Source organism: Cibotium barometz, chromosome 34 (genome assembly GCF_041138505.1).
Source record: "Cibotium barometz isolate CiBa-2024 chromosome 34, ASM4113850v1, whole genome shotgun sequence".
In the NCBI taxonomy this organism is placed as follows: Eukaryota; Viridiplantae; Streptophyta; class Polypodiopsida; order Cyatheales; family Cibotiaceae; genus Cibotium; species Cibotium barometz.
In genome coordinates this window covers 21,928,280-21,942,642 of record NC_141079.1, presented here as the reverse complement: position 1 = coordinate 21,942,642, position 14,363 = coordinate 21,928,280, and the positions used below count along the sequence as shown (strand labels likewise).

At 40.4% G+C, this 14,363-nt stretch overlaps 1 protein-coding gene across 3 annotated transcripts; it reads left to right on the top strand.

Annotated features, from left to right (window-relative positions):
• Positions 1 to 9,598: 9,598 nt before the first annotated feature.
• On the top strand, positions 9,599 to 14,093 carry LOC147618787 (pentatricopeptide repeat-containing protein At5g66631-like). 3 transcript variants are annotated; one of them, XR_015261962.1, is made up of 3 exons: positions 9,599 to 9,855; positions 10,354 to 12,846; positions 13,178 to 13,470. XR_015261962.1 is itself a non-coding variant. In XM_086773832.1 (2 exons), exon 2 carries the CDS (start codon positions 10,354 to 10,356, stop codon positions 12,790 to 12,792), a length of 2,439 nt encoding a protein of 812 aa, XP_086629958.1. In that variant the 5' UTR covers positions 9,719 to 9,855; the 3' UTR covers positions 12,793 to 13,113. The 3 variants fall into 3 exon arrangements, 1 of the variants encoding a protein (XP_086629958.1); XR_015261961.1 differs by having other exon boundaries at positions 9,702 to 9,855; positions 10,354 to 13,054; positions 13,178 to 14,093; XM_086773832.1 differs by lacking the exon at positions 13,178 to 13,470 and having other exon boundaries at positions 9,719 to 9,855; positions 10,354 to 13,113.
• Positions 14,094 to 14,363: the final 270 nt, after the last annotated feature.

The window sequence follows — 14,363 nt, the reverse complement described above, 5'->3', positions numbered from 1 at the left end:
ACAAATATTAAACAGGCACAAATCATCACCAACTCATGACCACCAGGCGTAAGTACCCCAGGAATCACCCTGCCATACAAACCTAACTGAAATAATCATAGGTGGCCTCAAACATACGTCATATACCGCACGTATTAATATTTATAGTGGTGTCACCCACGATATTAACCTAGCCGGCATGACGCAAGAGTAATCTAGGCGTCCCCAAATTACTCAAGAGGGGATAAATAATATTTTTATAGAGGACTTAAAATATATTCTCATGACATCCCTCTTGCTTGAGTTTGCAATTGTCCTCAATTGCGGATTTGCTGGGTTTGAAAAGAATGAAGAATTTCAGGGTAAACTCGGAAAAATTTCTCAGGCATCCATTTAGCATCTTCTTGTGGATGATTCTTAAAAGTCAAAAGATACTTGAAGTATTGATTACCTGTTCTTGTTGTTGTTATCTCTTGGTCAATGATTGCATCAGGAACTAAGACTTCTTCCTCTCCTTCAATAAGAGGTGGTTCCTCATATGTTGGGTGAGTAGGAAGTGTTCCTCGAAAAGGTTTCAAGAGATGGATATGAAAAGAATTGTGGATATTCCAATTAGATGGAAGCTCTAGTCTATAGGCCACATCATTAATCTTTTGAAGGATTTTAAATGGCCCATAATATCTAGGCGCTAGCTTCACTGCAGGGAATTTTTCCACACTCTTTAATCGACGCTTTTCAATTCTCAAAAGTACATAATCACCTTCTTGAAATGAAAAATCTTTGCGCTTCCTATTTGCTTGAGATGTATACTTCTCTTGAGCTCTTTGAATACAATCACGCACTTCAGATAGAATGCGATCAAAGTCTCTAACATATTGGTCGGCTGCTTCAATCTTATGAGAGAGTCTAGTAGCCGGAATAGGCAATGCTCTTCCATAGATGATCTCAAATGGTGCTCGACCAGTAGCAGTATGAGGAGTATTATTATAAGCAAATTGGAGTAGGTGTATGTACTTATCCCATGCACTAGGTTGCTGGGAAACATAGGCTCTAAGCATATCTAAGATAGTGCTATTTGTAACTTCGGTCTGTCCATTCGATTCCGGATGGAATGCCGTGGAAAAATCTAACTTAGTGCCTAAGTTTGAGAAAAGAGCAACCCAAAAGTGACTACAAAATTTAGAATCTCTGTCAGAAACTATCACTTTGGGTAGACCATGATGAACAAAAATTTGCTTAACAAATATGTTCGCGGCTTGCTGAGAAGTTAGTGTCTTTTTACGTGGAATGAAATAGGCTTGCTTACTAAATCTGTCCACTATTGTCCAAATCATATCATGGTGACTGGAAGTAGTAGGGAAGCCAGTAATGAAATCCATAGACACTTGTTCCCATGGTCTATCAGGAATAGGTAGAGGCATAAGCAATCCTAAAGCTTTGCCTTTGTAGCTTTTGATTGTTTGGCAAATGTTACATTCAGCTACAAACTTAGCTACATCATTCTTCAAATGAGGCCAATAGAATTCTCGAGAAACTACTTGAAGTGTTGCGGAAACTCCTCTATGTCCCACAAATGGTGGTTGGTGCATCTCTTCCAAGACAAGCTGTCTGTAAGGTTGAGTAACACACAATCTCTTCTCAAAGAAAAGATAGCCATCATTATGAGAATAACTTCCTTGAGGTGTCCAATTGTTTTCACGCAATTTAATCCATATTTGAGAAAAATCTGGATCAACTTCATAAGTTTCTTTCATGAGAACGAATGGTTCACTTTCAATTATAGAAATGTTGTTGATATTTGGTCTTCGACTCAAAGCATCGGCAACAACATTTTCTTTTCCAGGTTGATATTGAATCATAGGTTGGAAACTTTGAATGAAAGCTGCCCATTTGATATGTCTATCTGAGATAAGAGGTTGCGTAAGCAAATGCCTAATGCTTTGTTGGTCTGTCTTGATAAGAAATTCAGAGCCCATTAGGTAATGCTTCCAGATTTTCAAAGCATGCACTACTGCTGCTAATTCCTTGTCATAAGTGCTATAATTTTGCTCTGCAGGCTTAAGCTTTCTGCTTTGATATGCAATAGGATGGTTGTCTTGCATAAGAACAGCTCCAAATCCTTTGCCACTAGCATCAGTCACTACTATAAAGAATGGTCTTTGAAAATCAGGTAGTGTAAGAACTGGTGCTTGTGTTAAAGCATTCTTGAGGGTTGCAAAAGATTTATCTTGCTTATCAGTCCAATTGAAATTTGTAGCTTTCTTAAGGAGTTCAGTCAAAGGATTGGCAATACAAGCAAAATTCTTGACGAACTTCCTATAATAACTACATAAGCCAAGAAAAGATCTAAGATCATGTATGTTTCTAGGCGTAGGCCAAGAAGCAATACACTCAATTTTCTTAGGATCTACACGAATTCCTTCGGCCGATACTATATGTCCTAAGTATTCAATCTCCTCTTGAAAGAAAGAACTCTTTTCAGGATTGACATACAATTCATTTTCTCTCAAAAGATTGAACACTTGTTCCAAGTGTTGTTCATGCTCTTGTCGATCCTTGCTAAAAACAAGAATGTCATCAAAGAACACTATAACAAAACTTTGAAACTTAAGGAATATACGATTCATCATACGGCTGAAAGTAGCTGGAGCATTGGTCAAACCAAATGGCATAACCAAAAACTCATAATGACCAGTTTGGGTTCTAAAAGCTGTCTTGAAAATGTCAGATTGAGTCATACGGACTTGATGATACCCAGACTTTAGGTCAATCTTGCTAAAAACCTTTGATCCTCTAAGCTTATCAAGAAGATCATCTACCCTAGGAATAGGATATCTGTTCTTGACAGTAATCTTATTCAATGCACGATAGTCTACACACATTCGGTAAGTTCCATTCTTCTTCTTAACAAGAAGTACTGGAGCTCCAAAAGGTGAACTACTAGGTCGAATAAGGCCTCTCTCTAGCAAGTCTTCTATTTGGCTTTGGATTTCTCTTTGCTCTAAATTGTTAACTCTATAGGGAGCTTTACAAGGCGGGGAATTTCCAGGCAATAAATCAATACTATGATCCTCAGGCCTAGACTTAGGTAATCCTGGAGGCAGATCTTCCATGAAACAGTCACTAAATTTGGAGATAAAAGAGTCAAACTTTGGTCTTTTGGATGTGTCCAACTCAGCATCAAGCTGGTTAACCCATACCATATAAGTCTTGTCTCTTTTTCTTAGAGCTCTCTTTGCTTGAGTGTGACTCAACAAAGGACTCATTTCTCCTTTGACTTGACACTGGAGGATAATATTTTCATTGTCTTTCCTTAGAGAAATTCTATGTGTGTCATAGTCTATAATAGGATTGTATTTGTGTCTCCAAGGCATACCCAAAATTATATCTACCCCTTGTAAAGGTGCAACTAAGAAATCCCTCTTTTCTGTTAAAGGTTTGATGCATAAATCCAAATCTTTCACTACTTGCATGCAATTGTACTTTGTTCCAGTAAATGCTGCTTTGACTTTATAGTGCGTAGGTAAAGAATGAAGATTTAATGCTCTAAGTACCTTTTCAGAAATGAAATCATGTGTACTACCATCATCATGCAAAATAAGAACTTCATGTCCATTTATCGTTCCTTTTATTTTAAGCAAAGAATGAACATGAGGTTTACCTTCTTGTTCTGAGTAATCTGGATCGGAATTACCCTCTTGCTCGAATGATTCTTCTTCATTGTCGTCTTCTTCAATCATGTTGACTCGAGCTGCTGCTCTGCTGGTGTTGAATTCTTGGTACGCTCCGGACAATTCGGTGCTATGTGACCTTCTTTGTGGCACTTGAAACATTTGATAGGCGATGTCTTCGGTTTGCCACCATTGACTTTCTTATTGGTACTCATGTTGCCTTTAGCCTCTTCCTTGCCTTTGTCATGACCTGGTTTATACATCTTCTTTGAAGCATAAAAAGATTTAGTAAATGGTTTAGAAGAAGTTCCCTCATGTGCTTTATTCTCTTTAGGAAAACCATTTTTACGTTCTGAATTAGTTGCCAAGGATATTGCAGAAGATAGTGAATGAGGTCGAAACATATTCACATCGGCCCTAATGGTAGATCTAAGGCCCGATATGAACTTCTTTTTTTGATCCTTTTCACTAACTTTATCCACAACCTGCACCTGTAATAAAGTATTCCAAAACTTTTCTACATACTGTGACATAGTTTCCTTTTCCAATTGATGCAAAGTGTCCCATTGGTGCCTAACTTTGGACTTGAATTGTGAGGGTAAAAAGTGCTTTTTGACCAGCCGTTGAAATCTTTTCCAAGAGTCTGGCTTGTCATGACCTTGCTTAACTACACTCCACCATAAAGCTGCACTGTCTACCATATGATTGACTGCACATTTAATCTTATCTTTCTCTGAAAATTTTTCTCCAGAAAAATAGTCATCTAGTTGACTAAGCCAAGCTAAAATGACTCTAGCATCCTTCTTTCCATCATAATTTTGAAATGTGAAAGCGTTCCGACTAATCTTGGATTCTTTTTGTGACCTTTGTGCTTGCAATGTAGCATTTACAGCCCTTTGAATAGTGTCATCTTCGTCATCAAAAGATAGCGAAGAGTCACGCTTGCGTTTACGATTTGAGAGCTGTCTCTCCAATTCAATACACTTCTCTCTTTCTTCTACAATTTGATGTTGTAAAGAAAGGAGTTGCTCTTGAATTGATGGCGAGGTAGGCAAATTGGCCATAGTGCTTGTGCAAATGATGTAGATAAATAAAATTTTACTTTATTTGATGTAAATAAATAAAGCAAAGATGAGTTCTTATCTTGTTTTTCTCCCGCAATTCGATCTTGGTTGAAGACGTTGTTCAATGGCTGAATTGAATTCTCGTCGCCTCAAACAAATCCCGAACGATTCCGCGAGATTCAAGAGTCTTGGGCTAGTCGAATTGTTGATGAAATAATTTTTCTGCACTTTGAAACCTGCTGAAACAGTCCTGTAAACCTTGCCCAAACTCTGTAATATTTTTTCTGAAATTTTCAGAATTTTTTCAGAAATGATTTCGGAATTTTCTGGCCTTTTCTAGGCAATTTCCAAGCTTTTTAAAACCTGTAAATTACTTTTCTGCACCCAGAAATTTTCAAAATTGAAAAACCTTTGAATTTCTCCTCAAATTTGGAAATTGGGAAAAGTAGAGGTTGAAAAAGGAGTGATGTGACTTGCATAGGGATTGGGAAAAGTAAACTTGATTAGGATTAAGAGAAAATCAAGATTATGGAGTGATTAGCTTATGAAGCTAAATTCTTTTTTTTTCTCTTTCTTCTCTCCACGCGTTTTGCGCCGGCAGGCTGCCGCCGTGCGCCCCTTGTTCCAAAAGATTATGGAGATTTATAATATGGCTTTTGCATGGATTTATCTGCTCCATCCATTATAGATTCACTCAACCTTGAAACTTTCTGATTTCTGAGAGTTACCCGTGAGGTTTTTGGCTATGAGGATTCCATCCATACGGTCAGATTTTGATTTCACAGAGAATTTGGGAAAACCGCTTTTTGATAAAGAGGGATGGTTTTGCAGGGTGGTGAGTGGGTTTGAGAGTAGATCTAGTTTTGAATCTTTGACCTTTGGGTAAAGACCTGCAAAACACCCTTCTGTCCACTGGATAAATTCCTGCACTTTCTTGATTTTTGAGAAGTTAAAGCCCTTTCCTACCTTCTCCACAAATCTCCTAGCCCAAGCTCTGATACCACTGCAACCGGAATCTTATTCTAGGAATTGATTGTGGAAAGATAGAGAATTAATTCAATCATAAAAACCATTGCTTGTAAGCTTCAACTAAATCAAAGCAATTGAAAAATTAAACACTTAAACAAAAATACTTAGCTCCAAAAAGACCATATTGGGTGCAATCTTCCCCCCCTCTTGTGCGTGGCCTCTCCCCACACAAGAGTATTTCTTTATTAGCTTTCCTTTTCACCAAAATTAGGCCATAGCCCCCAAAATACAAGATGTGCTTTTTAGAGAGCACGGCACTCTTCTTTAACAAAAATAGAGTGTCAAATTGGGACTAGGGTAAAGCCATAAGCTTTAATAAATTCCACAAAAATAAATGTATCTTTCCTAATGTTCCAAAATGGAAAAATCATTTAATAAGGTTACAAGCTACTATGCTTGCCAAAAATGAAATGTGATGATCCAAGACATTTCTTCCAAAGTAAACTCTTCAATTCCCATAGTCTTCATCACCTGAAAATATAAGCCCAATTAATTATTAAATTAATCCCACAAATATTAAACAGGCACAAATCATCACCAACTCATGACTACCAGGCGTAAGTACCCCAGGAATCACCCTGCCATACAAACCTAACTGAAATAATCATAGGTGGCCTCAAACATACGTCATATACCGCACGTATTAATATTTATAGTGGTGTCACCCACGATATTAACCTAGCCGGCATGACGCAAGAGTAATCTAGGCGTCCCCAAATTACTCAAGAGGGGATAAATAATATTTTTATAGAGGACTTAAAATATATTCTCATGACAGATCAAGATATTCTCCCTTTCCTTTGGGAGTCTTTGATTGAGTCTTCTTTTGGGTAAGATGCTCCACTATTGGATCTTCTTAAGAAGGCGTTGTGGAGAATGTGAATGCATCCTCATCATATCCACTATGGATCATGACTTGTTTTTCACCTTTATCCACCTTCTTAGCTCGTCCCTCTTTGTTTAGATTTAGATGTCTCCCCTTTCTAAACATTGGAGTCACATTTGACCTTTGCTTGCAATTAAGTGAGAGATTACAAAGGTATTGGGGTCACCTTTCCATTTTGTACACTTATAATATTAATACTTGTGCCATAATTAGGGGTTGCAAAGTTAGGAATTTTGTACGCTACATAATTTATGTTTGGCCCTTGGGATTGTACCTTTGCTTGGAAAATTTAAATCGACATTCTTTTGTTATCCAGTAGGATAACTAGGTAATGATTGATGTAACTAGGAAATTTGGTAAAGCTCGTGGTATGACAGGGTGTATCTAGGTTCTTGGGAATTCTACACAATAGGTCTTTCAGCCATCTCGTTTTGTCAACTGTGCTTTTTTGGTCTAAAACCCGAGTTGGATTTATCCTTCTTTTTCTCACCATTTTATATCCTAAATCCTTACAAGCTGTGGATTTATCCTTATTTTTCTTGCCATAACATGGACTTGGATTGGCTTTTCTAATTCTTGGTATTTTTATGTTATTCTAGTCTAAGGGGCTCACATTTATCGCTTGCTTGAAAAGTAACCGCCAACAAATTTGTCGATGCTTGAAGTATGCACCCTCATGCTTCACACCCTTTAGATTTTCCATTCATTCCACACCTTCAAAAGGAATGAGAATTTGAGGGTTGACATTGTCTTTCCTTTCCACAACACAACGAGAAGAAGACTTGGTGAATGTGCACACATTGGTACATTATTCTAGCAATGGACTTGGTGAAGGGAGTCGTATGATAATGCATTGGTCATGAGAACATGCAAGCCCAACCATAATGATTTGAGATATGCGAGACACTGGTACAAAAGCCAAACATCCTGCATAGATAATGGCACTTTACCAACATGCACAATGGGGTGCGCAGTATCATCATCTATTTCTACATAATCCTTTTTTTTCTATTTTTTGCATATCTCTAAACCACTCACCATGATTCGTCATATTATTAGAGGTGCCATAATCCACATACCAGATATCTCCTAATTTAAGTACTTGGCAGATGTACTTCATGTTTCAAACATATGAGATGAGCAAATATCTCATGATTCAAGTACTTGGCAGATGTACTTCATGTTTCAAACATATGAGATGAGCAAGAAATAGAATCACAAAAATGACATTGAGGGATGCAATGCCCCGAAGCATGCGCCAAACTCTTATGTACGTTGCTCGCACGCTCTAACCAAAATGAATCGTACAAAAAAGACACTTACCAAATAGAGGACCAAGAAGGTTGGCTGATTGCTGGAACTGGTCTCAGGTCGTCGGATGGAAGTAGCTGGGACAATTGAAGGAAGAGTTTAGGCTTCAACAAAGGGAGCTATAGTAAACCAAGCTTTGGTGGAAGTGGAGAAGGGATGGGTATCTACTACTGCATTTGATAGGACCTACTAGCTGAAAGATTAGTCATGGTTTAACGGAGTCAAACTAGATAAGGTGGCAGCCAGCAGGGTTTTGTATGAAGAGATTTGTAGGAGTGAAGTGAATGTGTGGTACTACAATAAAATCTGGAAGGTTAGATGGAACTCTAGCATCTGAACGACGAGATGGTAGCTATTATAGGAAGTGGATATCCCTGTGAAGGCTTAGGTATTCTTGTGGAGAGTTTGTCTGTGGGCTTTGCCTATTGGGTATAAACTATTATGGAGGAACTTCACTTCTAGGATATGCCCTAGATACAAATCAACATTGGAGGATGGGAGGCATGCCTTTTGGGATTGTCCAGTCATTAGAGGGGCTAGGGGCAGGATTGGTAAATGGGTCTTAAGCTGTATAGAGCTACAAGGGTATTGGGGGGATTGGTTGTTGGGAAGATTGTCTGAAGTTGATGGGGTTGTTAATCTAGTTTTCAGTCTTATTAGAAACTGTTGTATATGGAACTCTAGGAACACTATAATATTCCAGAAAGAAGCAGGCCGGGGATAGATGTGATGGAGTTGATACATAGATATGTGTATAAATAATGGTCGACATTTTATATTAATAAAGTGAATGATGGTGCTGTGGTGCAGGTGATTCAGGCCCTTCAGATTGGGATTAAATGAACTACTCTCTAGCTGGGGAGATACTTGTACAAACTAGGATTTCCTAACAAATATTGTTATGTGGCAAGGCTATACAGGGTTGGATTTGAAGGCAAGACCTCCCAAGTTTGGGCCAAAGACCAAGAGATGGTATTTGAAGGAGAAGCAACCGATATACACCTTTGTAGCCTTCATTGAGAACCCCTTGGGTAGGAGACCAATGGTAAAGGTATGGACTAAAGGGGAGTGTATGGAGGAACAAACTCCAAAAGGTTGTACTTCTGAGTCTATGATTGTAGCTTGTATGTAGTTAGGCTATCATGTATATTGGAGCAATCCTCTTTTGTTTGGGAAGATAAGAGATGGGATTTACCATGCAGATTGTTGAATAGTGATGAAGTTCGTGGGAGGAGAAAGTGGTACAAATGGCTCTTGTATATAACTGCTGTTAAGATCTTAATATAATTATTCTATGTTCCCAAAAAAAAGATGATCTTAACATAATTATTCTATGTTCCCAAAAAAAAAGACGCTTACCAAATCTTATGAAGGTCCACACTAAGGTGTAGCATTCCCCATTTTTATTTAACATAAACGAGCAAATTGTTGTTAGACCATGTTCACTAGTAGAAGTTTTTTCCCCGACGAATCAAAAGGGGAATTCTTGACCTTGGAAAATCTAAAAATCCATCCATTTTTTACATGTTTCACAATTAAAACTACCAAAATCTTGAACGTTCATATAATTGTTTTTGTTTTTTTGTGAAAAATATATATGACTTTTTTTTTCTTAGCACTGAGTGATCAGATCTACACCATGTCATTTTCTTTATCTTGTTTTTTTGATTTGAAAGGTAAATTATATAATTGGGAGTGGGGTTTAGGGTTCAACTGCTGCTTCACCCATCCGCTAAGTAACAGCCCAAAATCGCCGTAGCTGGCTTCTTTTGGGGCGATGGAATTTCAAGCAGTTGACACGATTTGAATGGGGCCGGCTTCTGTAGATCCTGAGGAACTCGTCTGGAATGTACCTTTTTACTGCGGCCATCAGAAGAGTACCGAATACAGGGAAACAGTAATCTGCTGAACCAGTGTAAGTTCCCTGCAACCCTTTTCTAAGCTGTTTGCTATGAAACCCTAAGCAGTAGATGAAACCCTAGACAGTGGATATAATCATAGACAGTGGATGAAACCGTAAACCTAACTGTTGGATGAAACCCCAGTTCTAAACTGTTGAATGAAACATTAGCCACCCTAACTGACCCCATCTGAAAACCCTAGCTGCCGGATGGAGACCCTAGCTGCTAGAATGGAAGACTAATTGTTAAATGGAAACCTAGCTGCTGGATTGAACCTTCACTGCTTGATGGAACCCTAAATTTTGGATGAAAACTCCAGCTGCAGGATAAAACCCTAGCTTCTGGATGCTAGATGAAACCACTATTTCAGAACCGTAATTGCTAGAACTGCTGTAGAAAACCCTGGTTCCTAATTTCTGGATGTAATCTTTATCACTGGCCTTCTCCAGCAGTCCGCTAGTTTTAACCTGTCCATATGTTTGGAATGTTGCTGATGTTTTAGTCCTGTTCAGATGGGACATATGCGGTGGCATTTGCTGGTACGTCGTATCCTAAGATCCCCAGAGCAGGCAGGTTCTACTTTCTATTCGAGGCAGCTTTCATCTACATGGTCAGTAAAATGCAATCATTTTCCAAGTTGTATAGCTGTAAGGAATGGATTATCTTGTGGACATGTTGAGGGCGGCCTTTCCTTAGCACATTTCTCTTCAGCATGGGCTCCCATGCTGGTTAGAAGGTTTTCAGTGGCTTTGGATGTACAACAATCCCCAACAGAGCTTGGCACACAGACAGAAGTAGAGCCGGGTAATGAAAAGAGCTCATTGGAGGCAACATCAACTGAAGCTGGTGCCACATCATGTGAAGTCAAACCGAAAAAAGAGAAGAGGGAGAGGCTCCCGGCTGAGGTCGCCATTCCGCTTTTTTTTGAAAGAGTGAAAGTAGTTGAGCAAATTGTGGGTGTCTTGAAGAAGTCACCGTGGGGCGAGGAAATGAAGAAGGCTTTACAAGGATTATCACTGACCTATGACTCTCAGCTGGTCACTCAGGTCCTCAGAGTTGGCTTCCCATTTGATGTGGCTTTGGGATTTTTCCATTGGCTGAAGGGTCAGGATGGGTTTAAGCATAATGAATACACATATGGTGTCATGCTGAATTCACTCGGAAGGGGTGGGCATGTGAATGAAATGCAGGAGATTTTTGCTGAGATGAAGTCAGAAGGTTGCACAGTGACGCCTGTAATCATCAGCTGTGTTATGCATTGGCTTGCAAGAGTAGGTGATGCCCAAAATGTTGTTCGCCACTGGGAGAAGCTGAAACGGGCAGGTAAGAAACCGTCTTTAGGCATTTATACTGCCTATTTAGACCTGCTTGTGAGGGTGAAACGGTTTACTAAAATACCCCCTGTCTACGAGAGGATGCTCAGTGAAGAATGTCTTCCAAACAGCCGAACATATGCACTTCTTATACAGCACCTTGCTGATGCTGGAAGGCTGAGAGCTGCCGTACAGATTTTGGAGATTATGCAGAAGCTATGTGTGGTGCCCAGTAGGGTTGCATATGAGTTCATCATTGAAGGATATGTTAAAGCAGGAGATATTGAAAAGGTGCAAAAGTTTTTGATTGAAATGAGAGAACGCTTTCACCGGCCCAGTAAGCGGCTTATGCCTGCTGTTAAAGCCTTGCAAGAAGCAGGCAAAACAGAAGAGGCGGTAATCTTAATGGAAGAAATTCGGCCAGAGGATTCGAATGAAATAGAACACGAAGATGGGCAAGCAAGTGATGATAATGCAGATGGTGTTGCTGTGTCAGAGGATGGTGTGTCTATATTAGACTCTCTTATGTGTGAATGGAGAGATGTTACATGCCCTCATGTGGGCTTTGATGTGAATGCATTTGCACAAGCCCTTCATACTTGGAACCCTTCTGTGGAGGCGGCATTGGAGCGAGCAAATGTGGAGTGGCAAAGCTCCCTTGTATTAGAGGTTCTGAGGAGACTCAGAAATTTAGAAACATCGTGGCCCTTTTTTCATTGGGTCAAAGACAGAACTGGGTTCAAGCATGATAGGTATAGCTGCATGGTCATGATTCAGAGGATTTTGAAGTCAAGATCTCCTATAGACAGGACAGCTTCCTTGGTGGATGAACTCTTTGAAGGGATGCAGAAAGATGGAGTGAAGTTCACAGTTCCAATGTTCAATATGATGATCAGACACTATGTCCTAGCTTGTGATATAGAAAGGGCTCTGGATATGTTTTATCGTATAAAACAGTTCCAGTTGGAGCCCAATGCATCCTCTTATGCTCCAGTGATACAGGCCCTTGCAAGGGATCGTCAAGGCAAGAAGGCCATGGATGTGCTGAAAGAAATGCAGGGAGCAGGTTTTCAGCCAGACAGTGTTACATGTGCAGAGCTAATAACCTGTCTTGAATTGGCTGACAAAATTCCGAGTGCTTACGAGCTTTTCTGCAAAATTTCAGAGTCTGGGAGGACTCCCAGTGCTCTTGAATACAAGGCCATGATGGCAGCCTATTCCAGGGCAGGAGATCAAAAGACGGCTCTTAAGTTATACGAACAGATGAGGGGAGCTGGCATAAAACCCACACAGGATATGTTCGATGAAGTCTCAGTCATTCTGCGAAAGGCCAACCGACAATACGATATCAATACAATTGCAAAGCATAGGAGGACATTGAAGTATTTTGGTGGGAGAAAGAAAGCGCTCCAAGAAGATTTACTGCAGGTTCTCAATTTGTTTATGAGAAGCATGAAACCCAGACCCAGTAATGCCTACGCCTCTGCTGCTGCCCCTGTCGACGATGCCAGTTCCATGGACTCTGATGATGCTACTTCGGATACCGCTGATGCTGTTTCCGCTGCTTCGGCAGATGCTGCTGCTGCCAACTCTGCCGTCTCCACCACCGCTACTGATGCCAAGGCGGCTGCAGGCTGAGAATCACATATGCCGTTGTTCTGTGGTCTCGATGACATACACATGCCCATATTGGTAGTCCTTTGCTCTGGCTACCCTAGAGAGCATCAAACTCTTTATATTTGGGAATCACGTAGTAGGCTCACTGCCTTCAAGTTGCACCACTAATGTGGCAAGGTTGGATGTTTGTCGTGTGTGCTTGCCATGCTGGTTAGGGGCCAATGGAGCACCCTGCGCTGCCTAAGTGAACACCATGTGTCTCTATCATTGTTTTCAGGAAAAGGTGCATGGTTTTTGGCATAAACGAAAGGGTGTGCTAATAAGATAACAAATTTAGTAGACTGCAGATTGTGTCATTCATACAACCACATTTTTTTAATGTTTTTTATCTTCTTCTTATGTGCAGCTTATTGTGGCTTTACTTCTGCTCTGTAGCAGCAGGAGCATGAAGGGAAATTAGGCAGAGGCATATGTAGCTTAGTGGTCCCTGTAACAGCAGGAACTAGATTCCACCAAGGCAGGCAACTTGGGGACATGCATATGATGTTTGACCCTGTAAGTACAGGTAGTGGCAACATGATATTCTCTTGATGAGTGTAGGTAGAAGATTCCACTAAGGCAGGCAACTGGGGGACGTGCATATGATTTTTGACCCTGTATGTACAGGTAATGGCAAAATGAGATTTTTCTTGATGAGTCTATATATAGAAGCTGATTTCTTAAAGTTCGTTCTCATTCCCTCACCCTGGGCTGCTCTGTACCAAAATGTTGTTAGCTGTAGGGTGTCTACCATGTCAGATAAGTGTTAATGTCCCATTGAAGTCCTCTAATTAAGAATTGTGTACTGTGTTGATGATTTCCATTCTTTGACATGGAGAGTTAGACACAGCATTTGGGGTGAGATCGCTGGTGGAGTCCGGCCTTCCACGTGACCATCCAGCTTTGCAACAAGCTGGGGAATGGCTTCTGTGCAAGCAAACCACACTTTGGAGATTGGTCCTTCAAGAACAAGTCCAACCGCACGGGGGCCTGGTCTTTGGAGTTTTTCAACACTCTCACCTCCCTGTGATCCTGGCACCATGTTTCGAAGAACAAAGGAGGGTTTGTTAGGTATTTGGAGCTTCACGGATGTGTATCCATCGTGTTTGTGTTCCCATGTTTGTGTACTCACTTGTGTCTGTGTGTGAACAGCCCCTAAATATGATGATGCCACATGACCTCCCCATCAAGATGGCTTCAAGGCCCTTTGTACAAGCAGACTATTCACAGTGCGACTTTCAATCTCCCATGGGTAACGTGTACTATTTTTGGTCACATAAACCCTTCGGATATTTTGTAGATGTCTCTCTTGAGAGAGAGAGAGAGAGAGAGAGAGAGAGAGAGAGAGAGGTGAAGTGACCCAGGGCAACAGTGGAGAGTGGCATGCATCAAGGCACAAGGTCAGCCAATTCTCCATCACATATAGGTGAGTAGCTTAAGTGCTACTAAACTCGAGGAGACCAGAGTATCTCAGAGTGTACTTGGCTTGATGCAGTCTTCTCAGTTTTAAGTGAAGCTTAAGATTGTCAAATTCTGGCTAGTTGTTGCAAGGG